Source organism: Opisthocomus hoazin, chromosome 2, assembly GCF_030867145.1.
Source record: "Opisthocomus hoazin isolate bOpiHoa1 chromosome 2, bOpiHoa1.hap1, whole genome shotgun sequence".
Taxonomy (NCBI): Eukaryota; Metazoa; Chordata; class Aves; order Opisthocomiformes; family Opisthocomidae; genus Opisthocomus; species Opisthocomus hoazin.
The window spans coordinates 58439961-58456525 of record NC_134415.1 but is presented as its reverse complement, the minus strand read 5'-3'; the positions used below and the strand labels follow the sequence as shown (position 1 = coordinate 58456525).

At 43.4% G+C, this 16565-nt stretch overlaps 1 protein-coding gene across 4 annotated transcripts in view; it reads right to left on the bottom strand.

Moving 5' to 3' along the window:
* Positions 1-16565, bottom strand: part of PLEKHG1 (pleckstrin homology and RhoGEF domain containing G1) — a 135836-nt gene that overhangs the window by 44432 nt on the left and 74839 nt on the right. For all 4 annotated transcript variants that reach the window (XM_075413789.1, XM_075413790.1, XM_075413788.1 and 1 more), the window contains one exon: positions 5141-5679. In XM_075413789.1, coding sequence (XP_075269904.1) covers positions 5141-5679 — 539 coding nt within the window. The remainder of the gene's footprint in view (positions 1-5140; positions 5680-16565) is intronic.

The window sequence follows — 16565 nt, the reverse complement described above, 5'->3', positions numbered from 1 at the left end:
AGAGATCCGCAGCCAGCAGACACTATGAACATGGGAAAGAAAAAGACCAAAAAAAGTGATAAATCACATGAGGAAATGAGACAATATGGACTGACAAGGGATGAGGACGGAATTTACTGAGAGAAGACTTAGGACAGATGGACGGGGAGATCGTAGGCAGAAGACTGCAGAGGAGAACAGGACTTGCGAGGTAAAAAGGTTTGAATGAGGAGTCTTAAATTTAAAAATGAGGGGTGGGGGACAAAAAAGATCTGGAGAGGAGATAGCAGAGAGACTTCAACTAGTCCAGTCAGGATGGTTTAAAAAAAATGTCATGTTTGGAGTGAAAGGGTAGAGGAACTCATTCACATAAAAGAATTTTCCCAGATTTCAGTTGGAGTTCAAGCTTCCTGAATCTCAAGCTCCGTTTGCATCAAACGTGTAAAATGCACTGACAATGCATGCTTCACTCCCCTCTAGTTACTGTGTAGATGCCAATGACTTTTTACGACTATTATTTTACTGATAGGAGCTCTTATATCAAATGGCTGAGGTTCACGCAGTGGATCTAGACGTTCTCAACGGGCTGATACCACTATGAGAGTGCATTTAATGTAACATGACAGATGCATGCACTGTAACAGTGCATTTGCAGTGTATTCCTTCATTTTGCAAAGGTAAAACAAAAACACAGATGTCTTTTTCTACAGATACAAGCATTTGCACGAATTACTACTATAGGCTTCTGAGTTCTATGAACCGCAAGAGCAAAATGCATTTTTATTATAAACTCAGGGACAGCATTTTACTTAGGGAAAAAAAAAGTTACTTCAGTAAGTTACTCTAATTGAAGTTGATGCCTATTCTAACTAAATTACTACTTGAAAAAGTCAGGCTGGGTCCTGAAGAGGAGAAGGTCTGCAGGTTCTGCCCTGGCCAGTACACCTGTCAGCATGACACAAGCAGGAAGAACAGGTATTCGATTTCTCATCACAAACTTGCCCAAAACACACTTTAAGCTGTACTAATTCAGAATTTTAATTATACTTAACAAATCATCTGATAAAACATACCAAACAATGGAGAAGTTCACTCTGTCACAATGCTTGTCTGTGCAAGAATCACAGCAGTGTGGCTCAAAACAATCGTCTTTCAACTGTTCTTTCAGGTCACAGGCAAAATGGCTGTACTGGCTAGAAAAGCAGTTGTTTCTAAACCATATCCTTGGGCAAAGGCATCCAAATCTTGCCTGTATGCCCTCCTCTCACTCATCCTAAGCCCGTGAAATACTTCTTATTAGCAATTTAAAAGAAAGCCAGAGAACTTCAGCAGATCTACAGTATGAGTTAAAGATCACATTAGGCATGTCCTGTGTCTAGCATTTTGGCGCTGTTAAGAACAAAGGCCACCCAGATACTCAATAGCCAACAGAAGTTATGTCTTTCTAGTTTATTTTTATTTATTTACTTATTAATGACCTAACAGCATTAGGTCAATAAAGGCATCAAAAAGGGTGAAATTCTGTTTCCCGCTATTCACTGCACAGTCTTTTATGTCAAGCATGATAACTCCACATGTTCTACAGATAACATTGATTGAAAGGACCCCGCACAAAAAACTATGCTAGGCTAACTCTTTATGAGCTGGCTTTGGATAAGATGAATAGTACCAGGATCCTATATGCAACTTCACACGATCCATATTAACAGGTCATTTGTACACAGCTGTGTATGCTCTCTACATTTGTGTACAACTAATCTTGGAAATCAGTTCCAGGCACACGAAGGACAAGCAGGTAACCAGGAATAGTCAGCGTGGATTCACCAAGGGGAAGCTGACCACCTGACAACCTTCTACGATGAAACCACTGGCTTGGCAGATGACTGGAGAGCAGTGGATATTGTCTACCTTGACTTCAGCAAGCCTTCTGACACTGTCTCCCATAAGATCCTCATAGACAAACTGATGAAGTACAGGGTGGATAAGCAGACAGTGAAGTTGACTGAAAACTGGCTGAATGGACAGGCCCGGAGGGTGGTGTTTAAAGACACAAAACCTAGTTGGGGGCCAGTAATCAGCAGCATACCCCAGGGGTTAATAGTGGGTCCAGGCCTGTTTAAAGATCTGGATGATGAAAAACAGTGTGGATGTATTAAAAAACAAAACAAAGCAAACAAACCCAACAAAAAAACACCACCACCCCCCCAAAAAAAATCCCCCCCAAACCCCCCCAAAAATAAAAACAAAAAAACCCAAAATCCAACCCCCTCCCAAAAAGCTTGACTGTGCATTGCAGGCAAACATGCTTTCCTTTACACCAGAAATTTAGAGAGTGGATGATTCATGGACGTGAGTTTTGAAACCTTCTCAGTTCCAGCTCTAGAACCTGTTTCAAAGCGCTGGAAACAACAGTAAGAACACATTCTTTTTAAGTATGTTTCCATTGTCTACAGAGAAAGTAGCATCAGCAAATTCTCACTACCAGGGGACAAAAAGCAACGGACTAGATCTGTACCGACAGTTCTCAGCTGGGGGTGGAGGGTGATTAAAATAGTACCTATTTATTTCTCCCTTTTTGTTCTTACACCATCCTCAGTCTGACATCTCTTCAGCTTTTAGCTCTTTGCACCTGGACTGCCCTGCTCCTCTTCCTCCCTCCCTCCCCCTGCCAAAAAATCCCACCCCAAAACAAAAAAACCTTCTTGCTATTTTTAGCCTGTGTACACAAGCTGCTGTACTGCAGTCAGCTGCAGAACTCGCTAGAGAGCTCCAGTTCCAACCAATTTCATACTCCCCTCAACTTTCTGCTTCCCGGGTTTTCTCTCATTTCCTCATATTGTTTTCCCTCTAATGATTTTCTCTCTCCACTTCACACTGGTTCATTTGCCTATGCATTCCTCCACCAGCCCCCACCTTCATGTATCTCTTCAGTTCCCACACCCTTCTCGGGCAGCAGCTGTCCTCTGACCCTTCCCCAGCTCCCCTTTTCCCATTCTCATCCCATTTCTTAACCAGCTGCCAAAATTTGACCCGTGTTTATCTGAAAAATAAGACAGATCAAGCTGCTTCCCTTCATCTTAGTTTGGCTCAGCAGCAGTCAGCCGGCTGCCAAACTAAATGGCCTCAAGTCATAGCGGCCTGGGTAATTGAGTCCTGTAAGGCTGGCGACACTCCTGCAGATGTCTGTGCAGCCTTCCCGTCCTTCTCACAAGATAAATCATTGCAGCATTGCTAAGGTAACTTGTGGAGCAAAGAATCCTGAGAAACATAAAAAATAGGCTCCTCTGTAACATGCTTCCAGTCATACTTCCCTCCACTAAGACCAAGCAAAGAACATGAGCAGCCTGATGTAGCTGGTTCCCCGCTGTCCTCACCTTTGAAGCCCTCAGATCCTCAACACCTACCTAAGAAAAGCCCCACTGCCAACCATCCTATCTCTCAGATAGGCTGTCTAATGCCACACAAAGCTTTCAAGTTTCATTATTTATTATTTGCTGTAGGAAATACACTTGGGTATTTCACAGGTAAATTCCTCCAGTTCTTTCATAACCTCAAGACCATTTGCCACATTTACTCTACATCTACTGTAGTGATGCTTAAAGTATTTCTAGCAATCATTTTTTGGCCTTCCTACTTGTAAATGGAACATCTGTTTCAAGATTTTAATGATTGGTGCCAGTTTCTCAAGTTGTATAGTCTACTGCATAGGAGGATGAGTGAGAGCTAAGGTTTCCAAAACCATGGAGGTCACACCTAGTGAACAGTGACTACACACAGAAGTTGGTTTGCTTCTGCAGCGTATGACAACCTTAAACTCTCCAAAATGAAACCTAGGCAACAGGTGAATTTAGAGAAACAGCAGCTACAGAAACAATACAGTCTTGTAGAAAAAGCCTTCTTTAGGAGAAGTCTGGAAGGGGGGGTGGGGGTGTTTAATCATGATGCGCATTTGTGTCATCAAAGCCTTAGCATTCTTCCCCACTCATCGCTTAAGGGACCAAGCGGGCTTGGAACTGTGAGTGGGAAGAGTGTCTCCAGCCGACTGATACTTCCTATTGCAGATGACCTCATACAGCTACCTCTAAAGCTATACATCCTACAAACAGCACATTAAACACGGACCTCCCAAGAAATCCTTCTCTGTGGGTAGTCATACACACATAGGTTAAGTACAGAGACTACAAACAATAGCCAAGGGACTTAACTGTCGTCTTTGAGAACACAAAAGAACATGACTCTGATGGCACAGTTACAAGTGCATGGAATGAACAGAACAATCCACAGGAGCACTCGTCCATATTTATCCCTGTACTAGAAAGGGAAAATCACAGAATCACAGAATCACAGAATGTTCGGGGTTGGAAGGGACCTCCGCGGGTCACCCAGTCCAACCCCCCCGCCAAAGCAGGGTCACCCAGAGCAGGCTGCACAGGACCCTGTCCAGGTGCGTCTTGAATATCTCCAGAGAAGGAGACCCCAAAACCTCCCTGGTCAGCCTGTGCCAGTGATACTGTTCATCTGGGGATTGGACAAAAACTTCACTGCTGCTAATAAATGGGTATAAATCATCCATTCAGAATCAGTATTAAAGAAAACATAATTCCTTCATATAACAGCCAAACAATAGGGTTTTCCAGCAAACACACATGTCATATCCAGTACTACAGGCTGAGGACATGGAGTGAACAGACTGCAGGTGTGAGCTGCATGAAAGGGAGACAGCAAAAGGCAGGAAAGAACTTGCAGGACTAGGATTTGGTGGGGGGAAAAGAATCAATGAGCGAGACCCTTCGATAAAGCATTTAAAGGGGCAAACAAGCTGCCTGCTGTTTGCTTCTTCCTATATGTTATAGGAAACAGAGCATTGTACATTTCTTTGCTAAATAAACGTTATTGCAAGAGTTTACCACTCTTCATTCACTACTGCTGTCAACTGTAGAATGTTATTTTTCTGTTACCTGTTCACAAACACGTAGTAACAGCTTAGATTTATCTAATCAAACAAAAACTAGAAACACGCAAGAACAACGATGTTTCACTCTTTTATAAAGACCAGCAAATGTCAGTTCCATTTTCAGGTCCATCTGTCCTGCTGTGAAATTAAACAACGTAAAAAATAGCATTATGAAACACTTAACACCATCCTAACCAAGACTCCTACCTTCACAATGCTTTTTAGATCCTGGACATACATCCTCTCGGTCTCCAGAATTTCTTGGACGACTCTATCTACATAGAGGAGCTTGGGACTGGTGGGCTCTGTGACCAGGGACATTGCACAGCTTTTGCTCGCTCCTTTTGGTTCTGCTTTCCTTGGCATGGTTAGCCTTTTTTCAAGGCTTTCCTCAGGATCCTCTTGCTCCGCAGGGGAGTTTTTGCGTGGCTTGCTGCTGGAAAATCGCCTGGCTGGGACCAGTTCTAGCTTGATGGCACCCGTTTCTTTCTCCTGGTTGAACAAGCCCAAGTGGCTGTTTGAAACCAAGGTCATCCTGCTTCCAAAGGAGCAGTGGCTGTCCCTGGAGGAAGCAGAGGAGGAAGTGGAGCTAAAGCTGACGGGACGGTCGCTGTCCGACAGGTCCATGGTTTTCTTTTCACAGTAGCGGAAAGGCCTGCTCTCCTTGTGCAAATCTTCCCCTTTCGTCTCGGAGTCAAGGGCCTCCGTCACAGGCGGTAAAACATCAAGAGGTAAGTGGAAGTCATCTAAAAGAATAAACAGAAGAAGCAGGTTTACTGTTGTTGCCCCACATAACACAGAAGTTGAAAACAGACACTTCTAAAGCTTTATTGCATACAAAACTGCCACAACTCTATTTTAACAAAAAGATAACCAGAACAATGTGATTTGGGGGTCACTGTGGCTCTAATGCTTTCTAGGTTGTGGGGAACCCCCACTGGGGGCTACTACACAGGCAGCGCATCCCTCCTGCTCACATACACGTCCCCAGCACATCCTTCTTGTGCCAGCATGCTGGGCTTGGTACTAGCACTGCCCGGGCTCAGCACAGGAGAGAAGTGAGACTCAAAGATTTTCCCCAAGGTTAAAAAAAACCCCAACAAACTCTGTCAGGAGCAGTCCCTGCTATCTCCAAGCTGAGCACTGACCCTGGTTTGGAGGCTTTGGGCAACTCAAGAATGACGTGGCGATACCAGACAGTATCTTTCATTTTGAATAGTGTAAGGCTAACAGTCAAACAAAAACTAAAAGCAGTTATCAATTACCAGTTCTGTGGCTTGTACAAAAACATTAAAACCGGAATGATTTCCCAATGAAAATAATACAGCTTCTGAAAAAAAAGAGTTCCCGCAGGAAACAGTGCTGCCAAATAATTCAGTTTTCTACTGGGAAAATAAGTCATTCTAAAACTGTTCAGCTCAAGCCAGAATACTACCCCCTGCTGAACTGACCCAAAGTTGTTTTTCAAATCAGTGCAACAACAAAATAAGACGTCTGTCTTCCTGCCGACATTTCAATTCTGCTTTCTTCCTATTGTCGAAGCGCCCTGCAGGACATTGCCCACGATGCAATGCAGGTTCCTCTCTGGCCAAGTCGTGTGTGATGCACTGTGAGAATCTGCAAAAGCAGATGCAGGTGAATTCAATACTTCAACATTTCTTATCAGCAAGAAGTGTCTACCCAAAAAATCTTGCCTCAAACTCCGAGAATTTCAGAATGTCTGTCCTGTGAACAAGGGAAACTTCTGACAATTCAGGAAGAAAAGCAACACTGAAGCTACCGACACAGTGGTTGCTTAGTCCTTGTTTTACTCCAGCGACAATCTTCTTTTTCAAAAATCATTCTGGCAATTACAGCTCTAGACAGCAACTTCAGTAAACCAACCACAAACCAGCGAGCTGCAAACTGAACCCGCCCAGCCTTTAAGGTGTCACTTCTTAAACTGAGGCAGACGTGCTATGCGACTGCCAGCAGCAACCTCCCGGACGCTGCTCCTGCTGCAGTTGGTCGGGGGTGGGAAGGGAGAATTTCATTCAAAGCAGAAAGCCACTCTCTCATTTTTCAAAATCAAACACTATTATATACTTAAAAATAAATAAATTAAAAATAAATAAATAAATAAATAAAATTAAAAAATCCACAGCAAACAAAAAAAAAAATCCCCAAGAACATTTGATTTATTTGGTCTATCTTGAATGCGTAAGATTTCATTTGTACATGAGTAACTAATACCACCATTTCAGCGACAATGATACTAGCTTTCTGTTAAGGAGAAGTACTGCCCTCAAGGCAACGCATGGAATTAACACTGAGTGTAATTTGCTCATTACACGGGTCAGAAAATGGGCATCAGATTCAAAACCTAATTTGGCACCTCTGTACCTCTGGTTTTACCTTGAAGTCTGAAAAACCTATAGCCTTTCTTTGTGCCTGGTTCTTCTGGTTTTGCAGCATATAAGCTCCAAAAATTTTCTTACCCTTCTTGAACAAATCACACCAAGTACAAACTTCATAATAAAATATAAATATTTTCCCTGTTTATTGCTTTAAAACTGGAGAATGCAGTGAAGTTCTCTTGTTTCTAAACGGGTATGGACAAAGATGTTTGCCTTCCTATTGCTTGTGATAAGAAAGTATGCATTTTTGATAAGGAAGAATGTATTTTTGTTATCAGCTTTGGATCATTTTTCATGTTCAGTTAGAAAGCACAACGTTGCTGTGCAGATGTAAACCCCCTTGAAAAATGCACAGGATAAACAAGATAACAGGGATACCCTTCCGCTAACTTACTCCAAGATATTTCACTAAAATTACATGACAAAGAAACACCTGATTAGCCACATTTAGGGGGGAAATAAAGGGTTCCTGTGACATTCCATTACTCCATGCTCTTTTCTTCGTGTTCCACTGCTATGTGGTCTGCCTCTCAGATAACCTGAAGGTATTAATATGTCATATTTGCTTCACAAACATTGTCAGGCTCATTAATATAAAAAACAAACAAAACACAGTTCAGGTCAAAGAAACATGAGTCAGAATAAATGTTACAAGTAGTTTTTCATAGGACATACTTGTAGCCAGAAGCATTGGGAGATCTTAACATGTCTTAAGAAAAACTAAACAAAGAAACACCCTTATTTTCTTGTTTAATGCCATTGCTTATTAGAAAAAACAAAAAAGATTAGTTGTAATCATTAAAATGGGCTTGCTCTAACACCTGTACTCCCACTGACCTTGGTGAACCCCAGGCCTCCGCCAGGTACAGCTAATTAATTGCATGCAACACAGTTGACTAAAGTTCCTCCATTTTTTATACAAATGACTATTCCTGTACCTTTCTACACAAATTACACCAAGCAAACTATTTGTTACTTGAAAATCTTGGTCTGTTCTGTCCTCCAAGCCTCATCCTGGCTGCTAGCCTCAAAAATTACTTTTTACTTCACTCTTACTCCTCTCCCAGCCAGGTATAAACTGGTCATTTGGCTTCTCTGTGGAGAGCTTTTGCTAAAATACTGCCTGTTACGTCTCCACAACCAGCGAAACGTATTTGTCGGGGCCCATGCAGACGGCACCAAAGCCCCGTGCCCCTGCAGACGCAAATCCAGCAGCAAGGCCAGGCATGGGGCACCGGGAATTTCGGCGCGGCACAAGCCCGGGAAGCAGCTCCCTTTGCCCAGCTGGCACGTCCGGCACCAACCACACTGCACCCTGCTCACGGAGGTCAGAGCTTGGGGACATAGCCCTTCCCAGTAACACAGGATCTGTAAATCTTCCCAGGCTCCACAGGCTTATCTTCGGAAACGCCTCCGAGACTAGGCAGCACTACCCCCGCTGCTGAAATCAGGAACGGGTGTTTGAGATGACTCCTGCAGTCGCAAGGCCATCAGAGAAGGCAGCAGCTGAAGGCTGCTCATGGCCACAGCCGCGTGCCCATCCTCTTCTCTCTCGTCAGGGTCTGCATCTGGCTTTGCAGAGCTCTGGTACGGTTTTACTCTGCAGTTCTATCGCAAAGTCACTTCACTCTTGCGCCAGCTGCCTTAGGTCTGTACCGACCGCCCGGTGAAAAACTCACAAGTGAATTAATGAGAGTGGGGGGAGAGGGGAAACAGACTCCTCCAAGATTGCCCTCTATGTATAACGACTGACCCGGTGCCTTTGCAAACCCTGTAACCTCTTACTAATTTCTGGGTTTGATACAAACTTACCACAAAAAGCAAACTCACTTCTCCCATACCCTGCGGGATTCCTCTACACGCCCCCTCCCCTCCAGCCACCAACTTCAGCAGTGGGAGGTAGGTGCGTTCCCCAAAACCCAGGCTGCACACAGTCCGTGTGACTGTGGGTGCCCCCAGACCCTGGCAGAAGCACATGCTCCGAGAAAGCCCTGCACGCCCCGACCCACGGCTGGCCCACCTCCCTGCTTTTATTGTTAGGCATCTTTCATTTACAACAACAAACCAAAATAATATTAAGAACTTCTGTGAGCTGTGAATAACGGTATTTAACTCAGTCGGGGGGGGGGAAGAAATCTTCAATTTGCATATTTTAATTAAGGAATAACAGTAATTACTTGTTAGTTCAGCACTGAAAGGAGGATAATTACTACTTGTCCCTACTCACCGGGAAACACGCTCCTCGGACAAGGTCATTTCTTGTTTGTGCCTTTGCATGAATTCAGTCGGTCTCTGCCTCTCCCCAGCCCCTGCAAACCCCCCTGCTCCCTCCTGCACACCCCCTCCCCAGTGTGACCACACAGACAGACAGACACACAGCACACAGACACACGGCACAACCCTAGCAAGAACAACACGTTCCTACTTTACAGTGGTGCAAGGGCAAGAGACACTCGCGTTTCACCCCAACAGCCAACCGTAGTACTAGCTCCAACACTGCAGGCACACGGCAAAGCAACTCTCTTGGCGTATCTCCTGTTTTCAGCATGCAGCCATAAAGAAGTTCTCACCAAAAACGCATACACCTCTTCTATCACTTACCTTTTTTTAACAAATACCTCCTTCCTGTAACTATATTCGTGGTAATGATAAATGGTTTTTCATTATCTCTGCAGCCTTGGCTACTCTAGAACACTAGCATACAATGAGAGATAAAGTGCTTTAAATCAATTTTATATTTAAATACAAAGATCCCCAAGCCCTACCTAAATATAGGTGTCTACTCCTCCAAGTTGTTTACTGCACATGACATTTTAAGACGTACTGCGTGACTAAAAACACACAAGTTGATTTACATTTATTATTAGTATTGCTGTTGCCTTTCTCCTGGCATAAAACCCAGCACCTCAGATGTTATCTACAAAGTCAACGTTACCAGAAATTACAGGCTTCACATCCTCTGGAAGTTTAGCCACATAAAAGTGATGAGACTACAAGAAATCTTTCCTGTATTTTCCTTCAGATATTTTCATATTTCAAATAAAGCATTCACACTGTAGATACAATTAAGCAAGACTGTTTAGAACAATTTCTACACTCAGTATCACATTCAAATGCAGCACTGGATTGAGAAACGTCAATGTTATACAACTGCCTGACCGAGAAAGATTCAAATACATTCACTACAAGTATCCCAGCATGATCTTAAATAGACTCCCCACCCTCTCTGCTCTGAACATTGTCCAAGTGAAGGTCAGCAGATTTTTAATTACTAAATTTTGCACATGAACACATACCATTTCTAAAACTAACACCCTCTGTGAACAAAATCACATTAGAGAGCTACAGTTTTGTAGGATTAGATCTCTAGCCTGAACTGTCACAAACGATACACTGCCAAGTACTTTAACTGAACTTTTGAGCAACAGAAATCCCATTTATTAGAAATCTTACAATGAGGGAAAAAAGTCACCAACTAATGTGCCTCTGTCTGTCAAATTACTGCCCCCCCCCCCCCCCCCAATATTTAAAGCAGAACAGCCTCTGTCACAACCAGGCACGCTAATGTCCAAGAACATTACTGCAAGGGAAAATCCTCTGCGACAGTATCTCACCACTGAGGAATGTCTCTGGCTCCTCGCACCCAGGACGACCAAGTCCTCTCTATTTTTCCAGTCCTCCCCGAACAACCCAGGACCTACCTGTGCAGCAGAGGAGAGGCGCGGGCTCTGCCTTCAGCTGTTCCCCAATTACCTCATTGGGCACTCAGGTAAAATGAGAAGCTCCTACTAGTCTGTACAGCTCCTTCGCCAGAAATATTGCATGAGTCAGCTTTTATCTATCACAACCCTAAACACAAAGGCTTTAGAGAAACCTGATTCACAACTTTCTCACCGCCTTTTTCCCAGCGCACCGACAGTCTTCGGCATCGCTAAGAGCCCTAAATGAAACATGACATCATGCAATTCAGCGACAGGACAATGGGCATCACTGTGGGTAACTTCAAAATGCACACTTCACTGAGCAACACCCACTAGCTCCTATTTTTCCAGGCACAACGCTGTGAAAACGTCAGATAGAGCCCCCACTTCCACAGCATTTATTACAGGTTGCTCCTTGATTTGCAGGCAATATCGATAAGCATGGCAGGCAAATAAATCACCTGCTGGTATTGTGCAATTTCTGTGTTTGTGTTAGAAACTCCCACGAGCTCGCGACGCAATAGGATGAGCCTCAGCAATAGGATCATTCTGGATCCTGTTCTGCCCTGACATAAACAGGAACAGGCTTCTGCAGGGTGCTTGCAAAGCTTCAGTGGGTTTTTTTTTAAAAGGGGAGAGGAAAGACTTCCAGAAGAAAATGTGAAAACGAAACCATGAAGTGCTCTGTGCTACATCACAAAGAAGCCAAGTCAAAGGAAAAAAGGAAAAAAAAACAACAGAAAAGAGCTTTGCAGGGAAGGGGACAGTGAGAGGAGAAATAGGAGCAAACATGAAGAAACAGAGAAAAGGAGAAAAATGGCTACAGACCAGTGCTAACCGGTGGGAAAGCCGAAGGCTCTCGTGGCCTGTGGAGCCGGTGGTGGCATTTCTATCTTGGAGCAGGGAGGCAAAACCAGTCAAAAAAGTTCCCAGCTGCTGGCACCACCTTCCAGGTGTGCTCTCACAGCTGCGTGCTCAAGCCTAGCCCACAAAGAGATACTCTGTGTTTAAACTCATACTTGAAATTCACTCCGTCTCTCCTTGTACGTAACACGGCCCCCACTTCATTCCGAGCTTTCCTAAAGAGCACAGTCCTTGAACAAGGCCTTTCGGCAGGAAACCGGAGGTAGAAAGCGGAAGCGAAGGCAGCCTTGAGACCATTCGCAAAGCTGCGAAACACTTTGATCCGAGTGCCGGGGCCGTCGGGGTGAAAGTCCCTTCTACCTGGGCTAAAAGATCAGGTGTTTACAACCTGCTGCCACATCTGAGATCATTGAGACATGCTCTCTCTCGCACACATTCTCCTACAGTTTTAGAGGGTTTTTTTTAATACTCACATATGGACATCAGAAGATACACATCCACTTGCACCCTTTTTGCAAGATCTGTGCAATGCTACAGACAGAGCCACCATGTATCTCTCCGTGCTGGACACACTCACAGGCACAGGACGGCCAGCACTGGTCCCTCTGTCCCCAGCACAGATGCAGTGCAGCATCCAGGTACTCCATCAAACAATCCGAATGTGGCAATTTTACCATACCTTTGCCGTGCTCCACATTCACACATATTTCTGTCAGAAGTTAATGATTCACCCCTCGGGACCTCCCACCTTGTGCCCACCTTGACCTTGCCTACGGAGCTTTTATCATCCCTGAGGCAGGTTTGAACTAACCCCTGGGCAGACCTGCAGAGCGTGAACCAGCCATAGGGCATTGCTTGGTCACTTCGGCGATGTCCAGCGACATACAAACAATACCAGCGACTTCGTCCCTTAGCAATGAGAAACCTCCTGAACTCGGAAGGCTTGCATCAAGCCTAAGGCAGCCGGGGACAGTGAGCTTCCCATATCTGCTTCAGCGGGCTCGGTACAAGCACGGGCTGCAGCATGAGCTTCAGCCGCTGGTCTGAGCTGGCACAGGGAGCTCTCAGAAGTATTACTGCAGGTGGGAGGAGAAGGGAACAGAGATGAGGTCCATACTCTGCTCTGCCTTGCTCTTTCACCTCTGCACATCCACATCTGACCTCAGCTCTCCCTTACATGCCCACATATAAGCCAGCAGAAGCTCACCCCATACACGAGGATATCCCCAAGCACAATTCCCCACCCCCCATCACGTCAAACATGGGGAGCATTGAGAGGTGTCAGCGCAGGAGACTGGAAACTCAAAATCCTTCTGGTTTACCGCCTAATGTGCATTGCCAGTGAAACAGTACACAGATGTGCCAGGAAAATAATGGCTTTGCACCACTTCTCATTTTCTAGCATTTCATACCCCCGAGTCTGGCTTTTGTTGAACTGCGTTATCTTGTAGGAGCTGCATCGCTTTCTCGTGCTCCCTCCCGCTGTATGCACCATGCCGTAAGGCCACATTAGTAATGTACCAGGATTCAGAGTTGAGAAGGGCAACCTGTTTTTATTTTGGAACAAAGCCTTGTTTTTTCTAAACTTGAACAATAAGCGGAGTTTATAGAGGTCAGGAATGATGTTATTCTGTAATTCCCAATCGGCTAAGGATTTACTTAAGAAGTTATCCTCAGCAAAATTAAAAAAAGAAACACCATATCTCAACCACAGGGTACACTGAGGCTTAAGGACACACTGACATCTTCACTGAAAGTGCAATGTAATGTATTAATAACTCTCTGCAATGCAGTAGCTATTTAATCTGTATACAGTACTGCAGAGACACCTAACAAAAGGAACAAGCCATCACACGCTGCTGATGTACTGCAACACAAACAGAGCTTATGGATCCAACGCTCCATTTATAGGCCTTTTAAAGGGATTATTTTTCATCTCCTTGTGAATTTTGAAGACTTACTTCTCTCCTCTTTTAAAAAAGATGGCCCGGTTCTATTCTATTCTAAATCAGAGCAAAAGAAAATTCAGTGAAGACATGTAGATATGAATGCATATGTAGGAATAATATCCTAGATGATCATAGAATCATGGAATCGTTTGGGTTGGAAAGGACCTTATAAATCACCTAGTTCCATACCCCCTGCCGTGGGCAGGGACACCTTCCACTAGAGCGGGTTGCCTCAAAGCCCCATCCAGTTTGGCCTTGATAAATAAAAATAAAAAATAAATGATAATGCAATCAAAGCTTTTGCATCCTTTTCTTCTCTGCCCATACTGGCATTTAGTGAAGAAGAGTAAACAATGTGTTCAACATGACTCTGCTTAAATATTTTAGTATTTTTACATTCAAACTTCAGTGCCGTGATCTGAATGAAAATCCACGTGGACTCTTCTTTCCGCCCAGCACCACACCTGACCAGGCCTTGCTGCTGCTACATTGCTCGTGTCTTTCCATCCTACACTACATCACTGTAACAGTGCTTGGACATCAGGTCTGGTTTCTGCTTCTTCCTGGACTAGCCTACTGCTCCAAGCAAGTGTCCTGTCATGCCAACACATTGCTGCTAAGGCAAGTTTTCAACTTCATCAAACCCAGTTGAAGTTGCTGTTGAAGTTCACAACCTCTCAAAGCCCACTGCAGCACAAGCACATGGACGCCTTGGCTAGACATCCCCAACATAGCACAAGACGCTTGCTGCTTTATCAAGGACACTGGGATGTTTTTAAGATTAAAAAACATCAACTGTCTCATACCTAGCAACACAAAGTAGGCAAAATAAACTCTAGAGAGGGATGCACAGTTTCAGGAGAAGGAAACAGCATCTATGAATCATTCTTACTACTTACATACTTACATTTCTTACAGTGAAAAATTTGATTGTGTGACCACAAAGTCGGCAGCTTTGTACAACTCATCTCTTCCAATTTAACAAGAACTCGTAACTACAATATCTAGCACAAACAGATTAGTTCTTTTAAACTTATTTAAACCATCTGTTCTTCACTTCTGCCACTGAATTTTCCATTGACTTCCAAAACTTTCCAGTAAAAATCCTGCCTGAAAAACCCATATTTTTCAAAAGCCAATTCTCTGGAATAGCTAACTTTGTTAGGTGCCAAATAGAAGTGCGTTTCAGAAGCTTTAAATAATTAATGATTTTCTTTAAATCCAGCTAAACTGTTTCTCTGGTTTGCTTTTGAACTGGAGACACTTACTGGAACCTCCTCCGCACCTCAGGAAGTTTAGCAACTAGAATTTTGAAACAGAACTGAAATAGTAACACCAGAATCATACTAACAGATGTTCACATTTACAATAAAAACTTTCTTCTGGGTTTGCTCTCTTGAATAAACATAAAAGCTGCAGGAAGTAGTATTCATGTTTACATCTTCGGGAGAAGAATCCTTAAATTCTTCTCAGGTTGGAGCTAATGGTCTCCACTGATGGCCTGGCTCCACCACAGACTGGCTCTGGCATTTCAAGTTATCAGTCATTTTCTAATGTTCACCCTGCTAAAAGGGAACATTAGGTCTTGTTTTTAAAGTGGCATTATAACACTAAGCTAACAGCACTTTCAAAATCCCAGTTTAATAGGAATACAATAACAGTTTAAGGACTATGGACTTAATAAATTACTGCAAGAGATTTTTGCAGCATATGGTAATAAGTATTTTGAAATCTCACAGCACTTTAAATGAAAATAAATAAAAAGAAGCCAGGCAGCTGTTAAAGTTAAAAGGAGTACAGTATACCACAGCTCTTCTCGCTATATTGCTTCTATAGCTAAGTACTGTATTTTACATAAACAAGGTCAAGAAGACTAAGACTGCCAAATGGCAACAAAATAACCAGTCACAGCATAAAATCAAGGTGTCTTATTGCTGCCACATACAAGAGATCTGTAAAAACACAGTCACACCAAATCTTCATTTTTTATTTTCTACTGATGATCCTATCACATTCTGACTGCTGTTCACCTTGATTTAGTCCTTCCCTATCCATCCCTTTCCTTCCTTGTCATTAAGCTTTCAGTTATCTCTGGGCAGGCCACTCCAATAGAGCCATATTTTGATGAAGAAGTGGCTTCACAATGCTTTCAGAGCTGCTTTAAGGCCATGTTGCAGCGCATGCAACACTTTCTACTACTTTTTAGCTGTTACTTCAAAAAGACAAACCATTGTGAATAACAGAATTCCAGTCTCAAACAAGCAATACTTTTCTTAGAGCTTTTGTATGCAAGAAGCAAAGCAGGAACTGAGATCATCTGAGATCACTGCAGTGTCGGTGTACAGAGCAGTGTAGCCTCTGCACCCATGTACAGATGGTGCTGATGCCTGCAACACTTCTCAACATACCAGTATTCAACATTAACAGTGCCAAGAGTCACATTTCAGAAGCTACAGGGCAAGAAGCAAACAGATTAGAGGCTTGGACTTGCTTACAGTGAACATTTGGTGCATAATCCACAGCAACTGCTTTACTGAGTCATAAGCTTTTCTCTGCACTTTCTTCTTATTAGAACAATAACACGCTTAATTCGAACCAGAAAGACAGGCATTTTATTAAAACTACATATATTGCAAAGCCCCTATAACTTCTTTACCAACAGCTACAGAAAAATAATCCCATGGACTGAAAAGTCTTAAAATTCTCTAACATTCTTATTCAG